This window comes from Anomalospiza imberbis, chromosome 5 (genome assembly GCF_031753505.1).
Source record: "Anomalospiza imberbis isolate Cuckoo-Finch-1a 21T00152 chromosome 5, ASM3175350v1, whole genome shotgun sequence".
Classification (NCBI taxonomy): domain Eukaryota; kingdom Metazoa; phylum Chordata; class Aves; order Passeriformes; family Viduidae; genus Anomalospiza; species Anomalospiza imberbis.
Genome location: NC_089685.1, coordinates 50,751,684 through 50,770,399, shown reverse-complemented (window position 1 = coordinate 50,770,399; position 18,716 = coordinate 50,751,684). Strand labels below are relative to the sequence as shown.

At 44.7% G+C, this 18,716-nt stretch overlaps 1 protein-coding gene across 21 annotated transcripts in view; it reads right to left on the bottom strand.

Annotated features, from left to right (window-relative positions):
• The window catches only part of PPFIBP1 (PPFIA binding protein 1), a 102,279-nt gene that overhangs the window by 46,790 nt on the left and 36,773 nt on the right, over positions 1–18,716 (bottom strand). For 18 of the 21 annotated variants that reach the window (XM_068190705.1, XM_068190709.1, XM_068190711.1 and 15 more), the window contains exon 2: positions 804–964. In XM_068190705.1, the coding sequence (XP_068046806.1) occupies positions 804–867 (64 nt within the window). In that variant the 5' untranslated portion in view covers positions 868–964. Of the gene's footprint in view, positions 1–803; positions 965–4,767; positions 4,942–5,047; positions 5,070–18,716 lie in introns of those variants that run through there. The other 3 variants (XM_068190701.1, XM_068190703.1, XM_068190702.1) reach the window with 3 other exon arrangements.

Below are 18,716 nucleotides of genomic sequence, written 5' to 3'. Positions count from 1 at the left end.
TGATCGGATCCAAATACCAGTGTCTACTTATGGAAATTAGTGAAGTCACAGCTTACAAGTATTTTTAGAGATCATCATGATCAAACTGAATCCCCTTTACATTTGTTCCTGCTATGTGTCCTTAATATCTTTAGGCAGAGAAGAGTTATTGTTCAAACAAAGCACACACTGTATGATTATTTTTTCCCTAAGGAAAAGTACTTAAGTGGAACTACTAAAAAATTTATAACTGTGTTGCTATACTTGCAAGGGCATTTTTGACTGCTGACTTCTTGATCTTTCCCTCCTACGTGTTGGGTATTTATATTATTTTCTATCTCACTAGATTCAGCTTAAAAACAGAGGTTGCATTCTTTGTAATGCCTCTCCCTGGGCAACTTATAATTTACAGGTAATTATAAAAAATCCAGATGTTCAAGGCAGTTCCAAAGTTTGGACCCAAAGCATTCCAATTTTGAAAAGAAAAAAAAAAGAAAAAGAAAATTCAATAATGTTTTAAGTCTTCTGAGTTGAGGGAAGCTCAGAGTAGCCACTATTGTCCTTGACTCCCCTGGTGCTCCATGCAGGAGCTGAACTGCATCACTCAGCCACTTCCAGCAGGCCTTTGAGAGAGGGTAGGAGAAAACTCAATCCATGGAGCCTGTGTAATCCCTCCACTCTGGTCATCTGTTAACTCTAAGCTAGAATGGAAGGCACTGAAAGCAATTCCCAGCATATTCCCTTCTCTGTCTAGAACTCTGTCCTCTGGGTGGGAGAAAGGAGGACCCAAAAAAGCAAAAAAAACACCTGTCCCAGATGTTTACCTGCTATAATGCCATCCATCTGCTCCAGGGCCGCAGCGAGCATGTCACTTGCATCACTCATCATCTTCTCTCTTCTCAGGAATAATCACCAGCTACACCATAAGGAGCTGTAAAACGTCGATGGTATGAGCTGGTCCAGAGTCTCAAGTCTGTAATTTAATCTGCAAAAGAGAATTTAATTTCACTGCCTGTTCTCTGAATTCAGGCATCACTGCTGTCAGATCAGAAAGAAGATTGGGGCCATTTGCTGGCCACAATAAAACCCAGAGGTATTCACCTCGAGGCATGGACTGAGATCGAGGAATCAAAGCACCAACCTGATGACCCAGTTCCTAGTGGCCCATGGCCTGCTCTGCCCACAGGTCCATGCCACTGACCGGGCATCCCACAGAACACCTCAGAAATCCCTCAGGGCACATCCAGGAAGCTCACAGAGAAGACACAGGCCTCCTATCACTAAAAGGGAGCTGCAACTCAGCAACAAATCATATCTGTGTCTGCTGGAATTTTCTCCCCAAGAAACAGAAAAAGAGAAGTCTGACCACTTGTCTGAGATTTTTGGATGTCTGACACTCCAGGAGGTCCTGGCATGGAACTGTTTGCCTACAGGCAGGATCTCTCAGATGCCCACGGCTTGCTGGATGTAGCGTGAGTGCATGGACTATCCCTGCTCTGAGTTTAGCCGATTCACATTGTAACAATGCAAGCTGATCTCACGCTCAAAATTCTACAAGCCAGAAGTGGCCCCCAAAGGAGTATTTCCAGCAGGCTGGAAAAGCAAGCCTGCCCAGCATGCTGCCTGTAGGTGAGCTAGTAAACCAAAAATCCTGATGGGCTACAAGTTAATTTAAGCAGGTGCTTAGGAACTTGGCTGAAGTGGAGCTGCAGGGGTCAGAGGCATTCCCAATCCCTCCAGCCCACCACAGCAGACACACAAACCACCAACATGGCCCAGATTGCCTTGGCTTTCATCTGATACACATGAGACTGCTTCTGCTATAAATACAGCTAGGGAACAAAGCTAAACAAACACCAGGAAGGAAAACTCGCTTTAACCTTTGCATGCCCTACCATTTGGTTTTTGTATTAGGCCACACCACTGCTGACATTTGCCCCAACAGGAGCAATTAAGAAAATCGTTCACGGTATCTCTGGCATGAGTCCTGAAAAAGAGTCTACTAAAAAACAAATCTAACCAAAAATCCCTGTTATAAACTGATTTTTCCCTCCTACAAGTCACCTTATTGGTCTGACCCAGCTGGGAGGTGGCTCTTATTGGAGGCTGCCAGCCAGCTTTGCTGAAATGTTATCCTTAAAATGCCAACAAACATTTCATCTTTCACAACAACATTTTTATTACATGAAGTAGGTCCAAACCCTAAGGTAACCTTTGAAAGGCAGCACAAAGACTGCTGCGCTTTTGGCAAATGCCTGGTTTTATTACGTGTCTGTCAGAGTCAGAAAAACCAAGAGAACTTTAAACAGTCAGAATACCTGTAAGTGAAGATGTTGCAAATCCTAAAAAATGCAGTAGCATCATAACTGAAGACTTTCAGCCTTCAAGGAGGAAGCCCCCAGTTTTAAGCATTCAGCTTCAATCAGTATAAGACCTGCCAGAATATGCAGATCCTACAAGACAACTGGTTCGGTGCCTCCACATCTGATAAAAATGAGCAGAAAATGCAGCTTTTGCACACACATTCATTTGGACAACACTGAAGACAGTCTCTTTTTTTATCTGCTTAAGATTTCCTGGCTCTGATATCAGGTCTTGCTCAAATATGGGTGTCTATGAAGGCAGAGTGTGAACAATCTGCTGTGGATTTCCCTCCAAGGGCAAAGAACACAGGAGAAAGCCCGGGGCTTCTACAGCCCCAGGCAAAACACTGATTCCTCATAGCTCTAAGTGGGAAAAGACCGACAGCACAAAGCAAACACAAACCCACAGAAGCCAGTCAATGACTGCCAATCAGAAGTGCACATGAGCTTTTCAAAGTGCATACACACCTCATGGGGCGAGTGAAGAATACAGAGTCTGGCTCTTCTCAGAGGTGCCCAGTGGCATTGCAAGAGGCAATGGACACATGTAAAAACACAGGGAAGTTCACCTTAGAATTAAAAAGGGGAAAGGAAAAAAAGCCTAAATAAAAAGAAACCATTTTAAAAGCTTTTTTACTATGAGGATGGCAAGTAATTGAAAGGGTTGCCCTTTTGGGGTCTCCAACCTTGGAGCTACTCACAGCCCAGCTGGAACCTACATGGCACAGCCTGCCCTGGGCATCCCTGCTCTGGGCAGAAGCTGGGCTGGAGATCTCCAGTGGTGCCTTCCCACCTCAGCATCAGCGAGCTCAGTGCAGCTCATGATCAAGCATTAAACACAGTCCTGGAGGCTGGTAGGAAAGGCTATGTAGGATAAAAACACACAAAGGAATAGAGTGTTCCCTCACCTTATTTGTTCACAGCACACCCCTTGATTCCCACCTTGTGGCTAGGAAATGCATATACTGGGGACAAGGAACTGCTAATTTGTATTTGCACAATATAGCCGTGGCTCATAGGCACAGAAAAATCACTATCCTTGCACTTCATCCAGGTACAACCAGCCCTGATGTTTGCCAAAAGCACTCCTTGCTTTCCTAAACAGGGAGTTTGTCCATGGTTGTCAGAAATCCCTAAGGCAGCCCTACTGATGGGAGCAGACAGTGGTACCAACAGCATCCAAGAGACTTCCAGGTTACCTGCCTCTGCCTCCAAGGAAAGACACGTCGGTTTGTACAGAGCTTCCTCCACTGCTGCTCCCTAAGGAGCTGCACTGCTGAGAGCAGCAGGGAGAAATTTTAAGATAAAACTTACTGAAGCAAGACCCTGCAAACACACAGACCTCCAAAAACGCTTCCACCATTCACAGAGCATCTGTTAGCAGCCTGACCAAGCCCACAGCTGAGAAACTTGGAGAGGTGAAATCAAAAAGAACAAAAAGCCCCCAAGCCAAACAGCTGGGGATGACGCAATAAAATCCCATTTCCCTGGTTATTTGGTCCTAAAAGTGGCCATTGAAAACTAGCCTGGAACAGCACATCCTGCTCTGGCCACCTTCCCAGCACAGTGCAGCACATCCAGCAGTCAGGAAGTAAAATTGCTGTGATAGAAGAATAATATTGGAAGTATCCTTCCCTAGCAAAAGCGTAGAATTATTTTTAGTCTTTGCACAACTATCACCAGCATGTGGGGAGGGAGTGGGCAGAGGGCAAAGAGGACCTCATACACCAGGGGTGCAAAGGACCAAACTGTATGGAACCAGAAAAGACAACAAACCGCAGGAGGAAGGGGTGGAAAGGGGAGGTGCAGAGGGAGCCAAAGACACAAATTAGCAATCAACAGCCCTCTGTGGGCTACAGGAAAGGGGACAACAATAAAACACCAGCAGATTAATCCCTGTGCCTCCTGAAGGGCACCCTCTGACTTCACAAACTTTGAGAGAAGCCTCAGCTGGCCACTGATGCAGCAGAGCTTTTCCAATATGTATGTTCCACTCTTTCCTGTTTATGGCTTTGGTCTAATACAAATAAAACCTAAGAGAAAACTCAAGGCTTTGGGGTTTTTTCCTTGGCACGGATTAAGGAAAACCACACAGGTAACGTGAACAAAAATCCATGCTGGAGGAGTGCAATGGAGCTCCTTAGGAAAATAATGCATAGCTAATGATGAAAAGCAGTTTAAATTCCTTTCATCCACAAAAGCAGGAAGGTGGAAAAGCATAATTTTAACACAGATTGATCTATGGCATGGCAGATAAATGAGATATCAAGGTGCACACAGGAGACAGAGAGGCAGATGCATGAAATCCAGCCCTGGCATAACGTCACTGACAACTCACCTGAGAGGAAAGTACTGACAGTGCCCTGCCTGACAGACAATTTAAAATAAGTTTTCTCTTGCTTTCCAAGAAAATGACAACACTTACCTTCCTGTGTGCACAACCAGTGCAAGGTGGGGTGTGGGGGACTGTTTGTACATAGGCAGATCCCCCTTTTAGAGCTCCCAGCTGAATACCCTGCTCATGCCGACAAGAACAAGCATCGCTTCATCAAGCCTGTATTTACAACCCACCATAAAAAAAAAAAAAAAACAAAAATACAATACAAATGCAGTTCTCTCCACTATCATTTATGATTAATCTTATTACTAGCTGGCATTTCTACACCATCCCTGGCTGTAACAGAGACAGCATAATGTGGTCTTACTTGTTTAATGTCCCTTCCTCTGGTTCAAACGCACCAGCCGGTTGCTAGGGCTGTGCTGTTCACTTTTCAGTAGGTGGAGATTTTTTTATTTTTATTTTTGAATGACATACAAACCCTCTGGCTACAGCGCTGGTGAAGACGTATTCCAAACGGCTTACAGAGAAAACAAAATGCTGCCCTGCAAATAAACACAAGGAAAGCTGGGAAAAAAAAAACCCAACAAGGGACTCCGTGAATAGAACTGCAGTCTGTTGGATGCAAAGAGGAAAGCTGCCTGGATATGGATTTCAAAATCTGATCTTTAATTAAGATGGCAGACTTCAAAAAGAAGGGGAAAAAAGTGCTTAAGCATTTTACATATGTAGGAAATGGTAGTTTTCCCACCCAGAAGCTGCCTCTTTTCCAGATCAAACAGCACACACAGAGGCATCGAGGGCCAACATCTTCAAGCCCATTTTTTTGTTATTTTGGGGGTGGTCTCATTCTGGATCTCCACCTGCAAAACACACCACCCTTTAAAGCCCAGAGGTTCGCAGAGTTAAAGGAATCAGCTGCCTGCTGGCAGGTCTGAAGGCCCAGAGGACACACCGTGCCCTGGATGTCACTGCTCCGAGGGAGGGAGGGCTGGTCTTTCGTCCCACTCGCCTTCCTCTTTGTGCACGTGGGCTGCAAATGCTCAGCACTGGGAAATAAAGCATCAGCTACAGATTATTTTTATGACATGATGCAGTAAGATGGATGACTTAAGTTTCCCAGTTCTCCCATTCACATTTAACACTCCTTAAGCCAGGAAATTTTGATACATAGAAATTAAAAACCTTGTTTCTGAGGGCTGTTGAGAGTAAAAGAGGACCCCGCAAGAGCTGGCTGTCACCCCAGAGCAGCCTACCACAAAAGTAAAATAAAAAAGCTAAGAAATTTCAATCATCTTTTCTGGGGAGAGTGGAGGGAAAGGACCTGTTCCACAGCAAGAGTAAGACCCTAAATGCAGTCAAAATCCATGTCCTGCATTCTCAGTCCTACACGTACCAGATGACTGCATGAGAGGTCTAAAGCAACTTCTGAATTCATCTCTCTTGCCTCACTACACTAAAACAACACATCCTTAGCAATTAACTTTTACAAAATAAAGCTCTATTTCATGAAGACAAATGCCATTTCAGACATCTATTTCTGGTTTTTCTGACAGGCCAGAAGATAAACACAAACACACTGAGACTTATTTACAAAATACATTTCAATCACAATTGCAAATAGTTTCAAATTAATTCAATCCATATCCCTGGCACAGTTTCTCATGGGATGTTTTGGAGATGCTCAACTACAGTGCCACCAGTCAGTAGCAGTTTAACACTTACTAATGAATATATTCGGGTAATTTACGCTTGGAGTCATTAACATTTCTTCTAACTTAAATGATGACTCCATTTCAATCCTTCCAGGCCTGGAAGAATAAGCTAAAAAAGAAAATGGATGCTAGCTGAATACATTGCTCTGGTGTTTTGAAAGAAAAGAACAAATCAAATTTAAAAAGTCAAGTTAGGAAATGCTGGAAATACTTCAATGGGAATAATATAGAAAAATATCTTAGAGTTTGCAGCAGGGATGGGAATCTAGTAAGGTCCCAGATATGCTTTTGGCCAAGTAATTGAGACACTGTCCCCCTCATCATGTCATCATGTGGAGCCAGGTGTATCCATAACATCATTATGGATAAAAACAACCCAAATGTTGGCAAAGGCCTACTTTAAACTGATAATGTCTATTTATTTTTATAACTAAAATTGTTTTTGAATTTGCTGAGCTGTAGTCAGTGACATCAAAGCAATACTGCTCTCCTATTATGCAGGACTACAAACAAAGCAACAAATGTCCCTTTGTTCCCTAAGCCTAGATCCTTTCTTTGTTCCCCGAATCTCATTTCTTTATTATACAACAAATGCTATTTATTTCCTTTAACTGATAAAAATGAATGGAAACACACTGAGGATAAAAGCCCATCCCATAAGTACGTAAGAACACGTGTAGAGAGAAAAGGTTTCAAGCTGTAGAACTTACTTTAAAGTACTTTAAGAGTACAAAACACAGACGTCCTTCCAAAATATAAATGTTTATACCTGGGAAAAACTTACCTCAAATCACACAACTTTTACTACAAACCAGCTGAGTCGCATTCCGCAGTTTGCCTTAACATTTGTTAAACACTCTGGTTGCAAATCAAAAGCTCAGCCTCACAAGATAAGCATCCTTGAGATCCTTTGACAGAGATGCATACACAGCAAACAGCTTATGTAAACATCCAAAGTCTCTGAGTCAAGGTTTATGGCTTAGATTCATAACCACTTACAAAACAAACCCTTTATTTGGGTCTCCAGCACTGAAATCACCCCGGTTGCTTATCTCTGCTACCCTTCTCCAGCAGCTCTTTTGTTGTTGTTGTTGTTGTTGCAATTGAAAGGAAATTTAGAAACCCCGGTTTTACACTGGCAGGTGATGATGTTTCGTGGGCTCTGAGTGCTGTGACAGGGAGGCAGCTCCTTACCTGCACAGCAGCTGTGTGGCGCTAATTCCTGTCTGCACATCCTCTCCAGACTCACTTTCACTCTTTTCACACAAGCAGTCCAAGGTCAAATGAAGCCTTGTAAAAACAAAACAAAACAAAAAACACCCCCCACAGACCACTTCAGGCTGTTCCTGTTTTACTGGTTAACTGTTAGTCTTCAACTCCTCACCTCAGACAGCCTGAGAACCAGTACATTATTTTCTCACTTGTTTTGCTTGGGTCCACTGATTAGAAAAACAAATGAGATATTCATCCCTGACTCCAAGACTGCTAATTCAAGCAAGGAAATGCCTCACATTCCCCAGCAACGTGTTACTGACACACTGTGGCCACACAGGCTACTAAACAAAAGGGGCACTGTTGTGTGACAGGCCAAAAGGTAGTTCTTAAAACTTACCTTAAAACCCACCTAGTCCTGAGCACTGACCCACATTTAGATCCCATTTCATTGCTTGTGTCACTTTCTTTCAATGAGCTGCATCCAAAGGTCAAATTCACAAGCCTCCAGATTTGAAAGGATTTGGCTCTAGATTTTGGACCTTCAGGTCTAAGGGTTTCCAGATGCATACTTTCAGACATCCCACAAAGCTGAGGTAGAGGGCACCACCCATAAAAAGTCCATAAATAAATAAAATACATTTAGCCTGAACAGTGTTTTAATAAGTGTCTGCAGAAAACAACAGAAAATCCAATGCCTTGTAATTTTGCAACATCAACTGTTACAAATGGAAAATCTGTGTATATATTGCATCTTTCCCCTTCTACCTGCCTCTGATTTTGCTGTGTTAAGATTTACCTTTCAGGAGTGATATGTAAAACAAGAGTGTGATATATGAAGCACACGTTTGTGAGTGAGGATACTTTTGTTTTTCAAAGACTCATGATCTCTGAGAACCTGAGGCTGCCAGTACCACCAATGCACCACCGCCACAACATGATTTACCATCTCAACTCTCCTGGCATTTTAAGATTGAAGCAGGTTAAAATTCAACTTGGTTAAGGAATCTTTTTTTTGCCATGTAATAGAATGGGACTGAATTTTAATGAGTAAAAAATAGGGGAAAAGTGAAAAACAATAAAACAATAAAAAACAATAATAAATTGTAGGCTAACCTTCCCCCTGATTTTTTCTCCTCAAAAACTTGTGGACCTCTTCATCTTCTCCAAAACTGAAGCCCTTTGCCAATAACTCACACTGGAGCTTTGCCAACAGCCTTTGTTTAGGTAGCACAATTGAGAGTCTGAGAGAGTCCACATCAAGACAAGCTGCTTTAGGCAGCCATGGACTTTAATCACTATTAAAAATGGACATTCTACCTTTGACACTCCTGAAATACTGCAAGTGGGTTCAAAACACAGACTTCAAATTTTGCATTAGTTCTCAGCTTCGAAAAGGGACAAGTGGTTCATGGGCAAAACACTCTGAGAAGTGTGTTTGCTCTCCTCAAACAGTAATCTCTGATGTTTGATAACTGTGGAGTGTGCTATCCCACAGCCAGCCAGAGCTGCCACAGACTCTGCAGAGCAAGCCTGCACAACAATGGGATGCCTCTTGCCCAGGCAGCTGGCCCTGTGGGGATGCACTTCCTCCCTCATCCCCTCAGGACCATCCTCTCCTTGCTCTGGGACACAGCCTGTGCTGACTGCCCAGCTTCAGAGCCACTCATTGATGTTAGGGTGAAGAAGAGACAGGGAATTTTCCCAGTGCTGCCCCTCCCACACTTTCTCTCAGCCACTTCTCCTTCCCACATCCTTTCTCCAATCCCTAACAAAGCACAGCTCCAGGGATTTCAAAGCAAAGTTTTTTATTCTTTTTTATTTTCAGCCAGGGAGCAGAGTGCTGTTGATTTTGTCTTGCTTTTTCAGCACCAAAGTCCCAATGCCAAGAGATGAAGGACAAAAGCTGTGTGCTCTCAGCTCCAAAAGAGGCCCTTTCTCTTCTGAATGCTGCACTGGTGAGTAGCAAGCAAACAAATCCCAAAACCCCCTCTACTACTACTACAGAAGCTTTAAGGAACCATATGATTCCCACACCATTGCTTGCCTGGGAAGCCATGTGTCCTGCCTACCCTTGTGCCAGCTTTGCTCCTCAGCACAGAAGCAATTTAGCAGCCAGGACACAGGAATAAGCTCTTCTGCTGCTCATTCCTTTCTCCTGAAAGCCTACAGATGGCTCTTAGGGGTAGAGATGTTGTCTTCACCATCCTCCTCTTTCACAAGTGACACCTCCTCACCATCCCTTGCAGAAAGATGGTTTCAGTCTTGCAGCTTCTAGCATCACCCAAGCCTAAAAAACTCGGTGAAGCAGGGATGGAGCTGTGCTTGAGGCTCAGAGTTCACAAGACAAAGACATCAGTGCTGGGGGAACAGAAACAATGCTGGAGTGGGCTGGAGGGCTACATGGGTAAGGATAATACGTTCATGGTTGAGACTGAAGGATAGGAGGGCTTCACCAGCAAGGCAGAGGGAGGCAGCAGATCAGCAGCAAGCCAGAGCTGTGGCCTCGGCAGGAACAGAGCTTTAAACACAACTGGGCCCAGCCCCACACTCTGCTCTTTCTCCTGCAGCAGGAAGAGGAGAGAAAATGGAGGGGAAATGGCTGGAAGAGAAGAAAGTGTCTTCTTTCTGCTGCTTCCCCTGTAAGAGAGAAAGGTCTAGTGATGGAAGGGAGCAGCCACTCTCCATCCCATGGCCAAGCCTCTGGGCATATGTAGGAGGGGGGACTATCTCATCCCTCACCACATCAGCAAGATGAGCAGAAAGTGCTGGCTTTGCAACTGAGGAAGATGCAGTCCATGGGATGAAGACAAATCCTAGCACTCAGAAAATAAAGACATGCTTGCATCAAGAGATGTCTGATGCCCAGCTGGGGCAGAACTGCAGCTGCTGCAAACCTACATGGATTTCTCTGGGATAACAAGGCACTGAGACTGGAGTTATTTACTACAGGTATTCTAAGCATGAAACAATTTTTTTATTATATAAAACAATGAAAAATATCTGTTTCTTTAGATACAGCAATAAAACATGGTTTATTAGTAACCTTACCAATAGTGGGCTGCCTTTAGCAGACAGGGCTGTAACACATTAAAATGGAGAAGAAGATAACTTTTAAGAGCAGTTTACAAGAAAGTTTACAGCCCTATCGCAGCAGTTCAGTGTGAATACACCTGTAAATCACCTGGTTTGGGTATCCAGAGCACTCTAATTGAAGGGGCTACAAAACTTTCTTTGTAGGCACAGGATCAGCAGTGGATGGGCTAGCACACAGCACAAGTGGGCCCACAGTCCAAGTCAACAAGTCTGAAGCAAACTTAGGTGTGGCTAAATCCCACGACAACAACAATGATGTAGAAATACCATCACATGCAAGAGCTGAACTGCCCCTCTCCATTATTAAATATCTGCCCCATGTTTAAGGCGGTCAGATTTACTCTGGAAAGACTCTTCTGGAAAGCCAGTTTTACTCCTCAAACTCTCTCAAAACTCGAGGTCTTCCAGAGGAGCCATTCCACCAGGATATTAGCTTTCATTAGGAAAGAACAGCATTATTGAGGCACATGGATGCTGAAGGAAGTTTTGTGATCTGTGAATATTCTGAAAGTTTGAACATAGAAAGGTCCTTATTTGACATGAAATATAGTAAGGCATAGAAGGGAAGGAAGGCATGGGGAAGAAAGATCACCTGACTTTTTTAAAGTCTGTAATAGAGAAAAAAAAATCCTGACTGTTTAACTATTTCCATTCCCTCAACCTACAGATCTAATTAAAATAAACCTTCAAAAAATATAAAAAATAATAATATTTTAAGATGTTTTTATTAAAACACTGAATAAATTCAAAGATTTTTTATGACATAGAAATACCAAAAGCAACCTCACAGTTGTTTCAAAGTTGTATTGGGAGAAAGTGGCTCTTGTGTAACTTTATACTTTTCTAACTTTCAACAGTTCCACTGTAAGAAATGCTAGCAAGGATGGAACAATACATCTAGGATTAAAAGCTCCCAAGCCCATTATTTATACACATCTAATTAGCTCCTCCTGCACACATACACACACATCCCCCCTGAACACTGGGAACTGCTAATATAATTCCTGCAATTAAAAACTTCAATGCCAGAATCCTTGTCTGCCAAAAGAAAAAACAACTACTCTCCTCCAGCACAGCTGGGCATGTTCGTACAGGAGTGGATGCCCAACCCTAAAACAAAGCTCAGCTCCAAGATGTGAACTCTCCCAAAGTTCAAGGTATTTACTAGAAACCTGTAATCCAGCACCACAGACCACCTTGGACTCCAATAGACTGACCAATGCAAATCAGAAATCTGGGGAGTTTACACAGTGTGGTTTTGTTCAGCCATATCAGAGATCTCTGCTGATCATGGGATAACAGTACTGAACAAGTTTCACTCAGTAACAGCTTTTGCTTTGGTTTCCTCCTCAGAGGCCATGTTAACTTTTGTTGTGTCAGGGACACTGTCAGTGCAGACAGATGGGTAAAGGACAACTTGCCTGCCACCATGTGAAAGCAAAACTAGCACAGAACAGCTCAAGGCCAACATTCATAAAGGCTTGTATGCATTAATGACCCTCAGTATTTCCATACAAATCTTCCTCTGAATACATAATCTCAAGATAAAGCTTCAAAAACCTCGAGGGATCAGATACACTTATAATGTTACACTTCTTTGAAGTACTTTTCCCTTTGTATTTCGCCCACACTTCAAAGTTTTCCTACTTACATACAAATCAAATTCAACATCTGATGCTAAAAGAAGCAGACACAAAGTGCTTCACACTTTCCCAACCTTTGGGGGTGGTGGGGCAAGACTCAGTCTTGTAGAAAGAAAGGTATATATTAACCATAGGCTGATTTTCACTATACCAGATGGCCCAGGAGGAGTTTTTCATGTATCAAAGGTCTAAGAGAATCAGGGTACACCTCCAGCCCCCACCTGTGCCTGAAAATCCTGGTCCCAAAGGGAAACACAAGTTTAACCTGCAGGATGCAAACTGACTTGCTGCCAGCAAGTGGGAATTTGTGATTAATAGAAGTGCCCAGTGCATGAAGGCAACAGGAGGGAGGAGGCTGGGACAAAACCAACGTACACCAGCTCTGGCAAAGACCTTATGTGGTTTAATTGGGGTGAGCTGATCATTTTCAATGGTTTTCTTAAGAGGCAAAGGGAAAAACTCAACCCGACTCCCAAACTCTGCGAAAGTTGCCATGGAAACGGATAGGGGGTGGCTGGCAAGATGCACCAGGTTTTGTGCTTCAATTGACGACCTTTTTGGAACGACTGAAATAAAAGAATGATCCTAGAAGTGTCCTGTACTACCATGCCAAAAAAACCCACAGGAAACAAACCAAACAGAAGAATGCAAAACCCCACCCCAAAGAACAGAAGTACACAAATCATTGCATTTTCTCATAATGAACTGGCAGCTTCCTCAGCAACCACGCGAATATCTGGGGCCAAATACTTTGTGGTATACAAGGAGACACTGGAATTACCTGGAGATAATCTTATATGTTCTCAAGCACTAAATGTGTTTTAAAATGTCCATTCTTGCTTCATATATAACAGATCTATACAAATAACTATTTAAAACTATCGCCTCCTGTGCTTCCCTTTTTGGGGCGGAGTGTTTTTCCATGTGTTTACTGAGCCATCACTGGAGGGATGGTTTCAGGGAGGTTATATTTAGCTCTGAAGGACTAAAGATGTTTTTTCACTGGCTAAAGTTAGGAAGGGATCCTCCCTTAGAGGAGGATCTTACACTCACTGTGCTGAACACAAAAAGCACTGAGACAAGTCTAGTTTGGGCTTGCAGAAGACACTGGCGATGCCAAGGCCTCAGCCACGATGATCCCGCTGCTTAAAATGGCAAAAGAAAACCCAAAACTGGCACAAAAGTTTGCTTTACATATACAACAGAACTACAGTTTCATCCCTGTTTAGGAAAAGAAACATCACTTATTTCAGGGTGGAATTGTCATACATCTGTCTTCACACAGGGCTCGTGTCAGTACAGCTCCTCTCAGGGACAGCTCAATGTTTATTTACCACTCCATGGAAACAGGCTGCAGCAGGGGCATTTTGGCAGCTCTGCATGGCTGCCACTTCAGTCACTGGACAGAAATGGGGACAGCTCTACATCACAAGCACATTGAACTGCTCACAGAAAAATCTATTGCTGCACCCACCCCTCCAGCAGTGCTACAAAACCCCTTCAGCCACCACTCTCCTTACAGTACCAAACTGCCACCAACCTACATGGATTCATCCACTTCAAGATTTTGCTGGTAAGACACAGCTACCATGGTGGTTTACCTCAGAGAGGTTCAGGTCTTCTTGATAAACTGTTATTTTTGCAAATTAATTATTACCATAGAATCAGAGAATGGTTTGGGTTGGAAGGCACATTAAAAATCATCCTGTTCCATCCCTCTGCCATGGGCAGGGACACCTTCCACTATCCCAAGTTGCTCAGAGCCACATCCAACCTGGCTTTGGACACTGTCAGGGATGGGGCAGCCACAGCTGCTCGGGGCAACCACGGCCTCACAGGGAACAATTTCTTCCCAATATCCAATCTAAACCTCTCCTCTCTCAGTGTGAAGCCATTCCTACTTGTCCTGTCACTCCAGGCCCTTGTCCAGAGTCTCTCTCCATCTTTCCTGTGGGCTCCCCTCAGGCACTGCAAGGCCACAGTGAGGTCACCCCAAAGCCTTCTCCTCTCCAGGCTGAACAATCCCAGTTCCCTCAGCCTTTCCTCCCAGCAGAGCTGCTCCATCCTTCTGATCCCCTTGGTGTCCCTGCTCTGGCTCCAGCAGCTCCCTGTCCTTCCTGCGCTGGGCCCAGGGCTGGATGCAGCCCTGCAGGGAAGGGGGTCTCAGCAGAGCGGGGCAGAGGGGCAGAATCCCCCCTGCCCTGCTGCCCTGGGGCTCCGGGTGCAGACCAGGATGCATCCCTTAACACAAGTGTGCTCCCTCCTGGTACTACAGCTTTGGAAGTACTGAAATGTTATTTAGTGTATTTCAGACAATGAGCTCTTCTCTCTGGTGACCAGCGACAGGACCTGAGGGAGCAGTACAGACCTGTTTCAGGAAGTTTAAGCTGGGGCTTTTAGAAGCACACACAGAAAAAGAAGGGAAAAAATGTCAGAACAGGTATCTCTGCGTGGTAACAAGCAGAGATCTCTGGCAGAGAAAGTATCTAAGTCATGCTGTTGGATTTTGGGATTTGTTTTTTTGCCCTTTATTAAAACTTTTGGCAGGTCTAATTTTCTGTTTCCTGCAAAAGTCTCAATGATCATAAATGCATTTAGGCCTCTCCTAGTATTTTAATGAAATATCAGTTCCTGCTCCTCTACTTGACTTGCAGGCAAAATCTGCTATTTTAAGGAGATAATCTTAAGCAGCTTTCTGAGAAATGTCAAGAATTCTAAATTGCCATTTCTGTGCTCTGGTTTGGGGTGGATTTTTTTTCCCTCTCCCATAATAATCTATTTAAACTGTCTTTAAAAAGAAAATGGAGTGTTGCCCAAGATGTAGTAGCGTGATGTGCAGTATTTTACAGATTGTGAGATCTTAATCCATATTTTCAGCTAATTAAAAAACCTTCCAAAAAGTAAGGATTTCATTCCCTGCTGCATTATTATATTTAAAAAATCAAGACTTAGGAAAGGAACATGAACACGACAATTACTTCCATAGCATCCTGTTTTTCTAAACTAAGTCTCAGTATCAATGAAACAAGAGCTGATGTCCAGTCACACTTGTAACCATTGATGAGGAGTGGAAGGAAGTGATTTAGCACAAGTGTGCACTTGGCAGGGAAGAAAGAGGTGTGAGTAAGGTACCTGGGATGTCTCCAAAGGCAGCCTGCTTGAGTACACAGGTAAGGAAGCCAACCTGATCTGACCATGCACCTGAGGGCTTGAGAAGGAGACAGTTACCACCGGCCTTACAGTGAGCGACCAGTGACTTGTGCCCAGAGGGCAGCGCTCGGCTACCTGGGCTGCCCAGGGAGCTTGCAGGGGGAAGGAGGAAAATCAACAGCTCATGGGACAGAGGACTTCTTCAGGCCTGAAACCAACACTGAGAAGCCAGACCATGGCCAGACAGCTGCAATCCTCCTTCCAGCCAGAGGAAATAATTCCACATGGTTGCTGGCGAATTCCCATGCCACAGGCACTCCTCAGGCTGTACTCAGCAGTGGTTCTGGCAGCTGAGACCACCTGCGCTGCACTCACACAATACCTCAACCTGTGGTAACCCTGCCCAAGAGGCTCTCCTGGTACGGCAGCAGTGTGGGCCAAGGTAGGAAACTTCCATCTTAGTCAACAATTTTTAACTTGTACACAGCAGTGTGCCAACAATATGCTGTGAAACAGCCATTATTTTCTAATTCCAGCTGCCAAACTCAAGAGAGCTAACCTGACTGAAGACAGACATGAAGGTGAAGTAAACTGGGCATTAAATCAAAAGCAACAGCTTAGCTAAACCAGTCACCCTGAAGGGCTTAGGTTAAAAGTTGCTCACTTGAGTTGGGTCTCCTGTTACTCTGGTCTTCATGGCTATTTTAAGGGGTGAACCTACCCAGGTAGAGCACACATTCAACTTAGTGCAAAATTCTTACCAGTGGGAACTTCTCACTTGTGAGAACTTTGCACCAGTGCGGAAAAAAGACAGCACTCCATGTGGTAATAGCACCCAGGAATATGAAGCACGTCTCCACACTGCTGTTAAAGCCAAGCTCAGTGCAAGTGGATATTCAACTTGTGCCTGAGCAATTTTTATATCATAAACAATCAACATTCGTTTCAAAACACTCGTTTCAAATCCTTTACAACTGGCCATGGTACGAGGGAGAGAAGAGTCAACTTATTTCTCACTGACACTAGAATTGTCGTAGTGTTCTTTTGAAGTCAGAAAATACCAAGTAACAACAGAAAAAGAGAAACACACCCAGCGTGCACGTCAGAACGCACAGGGCACCACAAGGACGTCTGTGGTATCTCTGCATCAGCAGCTTGTCCCCTGGAAGCTTCTTGTCCAAGAACTGTGACCCAGCCTGGTGCTCCTTTGCTTGCAAGATCTGACTAGATCCCAAGATGCCGGTGTGGCTGCGGGCCAGCAACCTTGTGCTCCAAAGAGCCACATGCAAATATCTACTGAGGGTAACATGACCACACACGTTCCCTCTCCTCCTGTAACACCAGCAAGGCTCCAAACTCCTCCTGGATACACAGGAGATAACGCAGCCGTATCCCAGCATGGATCACGGCATTCGCAATGGCTGTCACAACACTGTGAATTATACACAGCACACACCCTTAACAGCACAAACCTCAGAGCTGTCCCCATGTTCTGTGGCAGCAGAGATTAACACATGTTGACAACTGATCAGATAGGGGAAGCATTAGAGGAGACAGACGCAGCCCATTACTGCTGTTTGTTGCGTACCTACATGGTTTCTCACTGTCAGAACTGACTGCACTCATAGTTTCTCCTGATGTAGCAATGTTGTTGGGCTTCCCTTTCCCATCCTCCCAACAGGCAGCTATTTCAGCTGCTCAAAGCAGTGCTGCCCCTACCTTTAGTGACAGGGGGATAATCACTGGCTGACAATGTCCTGCTAACAGGAAAACACACCTTAACATTGCTCCCAGGCACCAGGAAACCCCTTGGCACCAGGCATGTGATCCAGGCAAGCGCTTGCAGGAACTATCCAGAAGACACAATACCACGTTTGTGCTGGACTGTGCACATCACTCCTCCCAATTACCTGCCCAGAGCACTGCAGCACAGCTGGCGGAGATTCTGTTAATGGCAGCACAGCTGCAAAGAAGGTCCCTAAGGGAAATTATGAGGCAACAGAGGAGTGGAAACATGCAAGAGTAGCTAGTCTGGATACTCACAGGATGCAAAGGTGTTAAGTTTATACATGACACAGTCCTTGACCAAAAAAATATGAGAAGAGAAGGTTTCATGCAGATCTCATAGCAGCCTTCCAGTATCTGAAGGGGGCCTACAAGGAAGCTGGAGAGGGAGTCTTCATTAGGAACTGGATTGACAGATAAGGGGGAATGGCTTCACACTGAAAGAGGAGGTTTAGATTAGATATTAAGAAAAAATTCTCCCCCCTGTGAGGGTGGTGAGGCCCTGGCACAGGTTGTTGCCCAGAGAAGCTGTGGCTGCCCCTAGATCCCTGGAAGTGCTCACGACCAGGTTGGATGGGGTTCTGAGCAGCCCAGGACAGTGGAAGATGACCCTACCCATGGCAGGGGGTTGGAACTGGATGGGTTTTGATGCCCTTTTGAACCCAAACCATTCTATGATTCTAAAAATTCCATTAGTGCCCAAAATTTTAAAGGGAAGCAATAAAACACTAGCACATTGTTGCACTGTGAAGGACAGGGTGGGAAAGGGCAACAGCCAGGACAAGGGCAAGGAAGGAACCATGGAAATCTCTGCTGAGGTCTCGGAGCAAAATGCAACCAAATCCACAAAGAGGCTCCTGCAAGCACTTGCAAGCTGCCAATTTGTTCTGTTGCCAGACTATTCTGAGGCTGAGACACTGACAGTCAACAAAGCTCTTCCTCAGACAGGGATGCAGCATTCCCACCTATCAGAGCTTCCTCTCCTGTTGGGAGCTGGGAACAGATACAAGGAGACTGAGCTGCCATAAGCATAGTTTTGGTATTCCTGGCAACGCTGCAGCACCCGATGGGATGCACCACACTATTTTCCGTCCTCACAGGGACAGACAGCTGTTCACTGCCCAGATGGCAGAACCAGGATGGCTGCTTTACTACTGCCATCCCCCAGTGTCCCCCAGGCACAGTGACACCGAGGGCACGCCAAGCCTCGGCCACTCGGCACCCAGCCAAGCAGGCAAACCAGCCAAAACACCCCTGGCACCGAGCCCTGGGAGAGGAGCCAGGAATGGTTGCCCAGTCCTGCAGCAGAGTTGAACTTTCCAAATATTTTGAACGGCTCCTTATCAGCAAAGCAGCTTTGCACCAGCTCAGCATTTCACAGTGTTTTTAATCTGGTCCCCTTAAATTGGATTGACAGCTGAGCAGAGCCACAGCC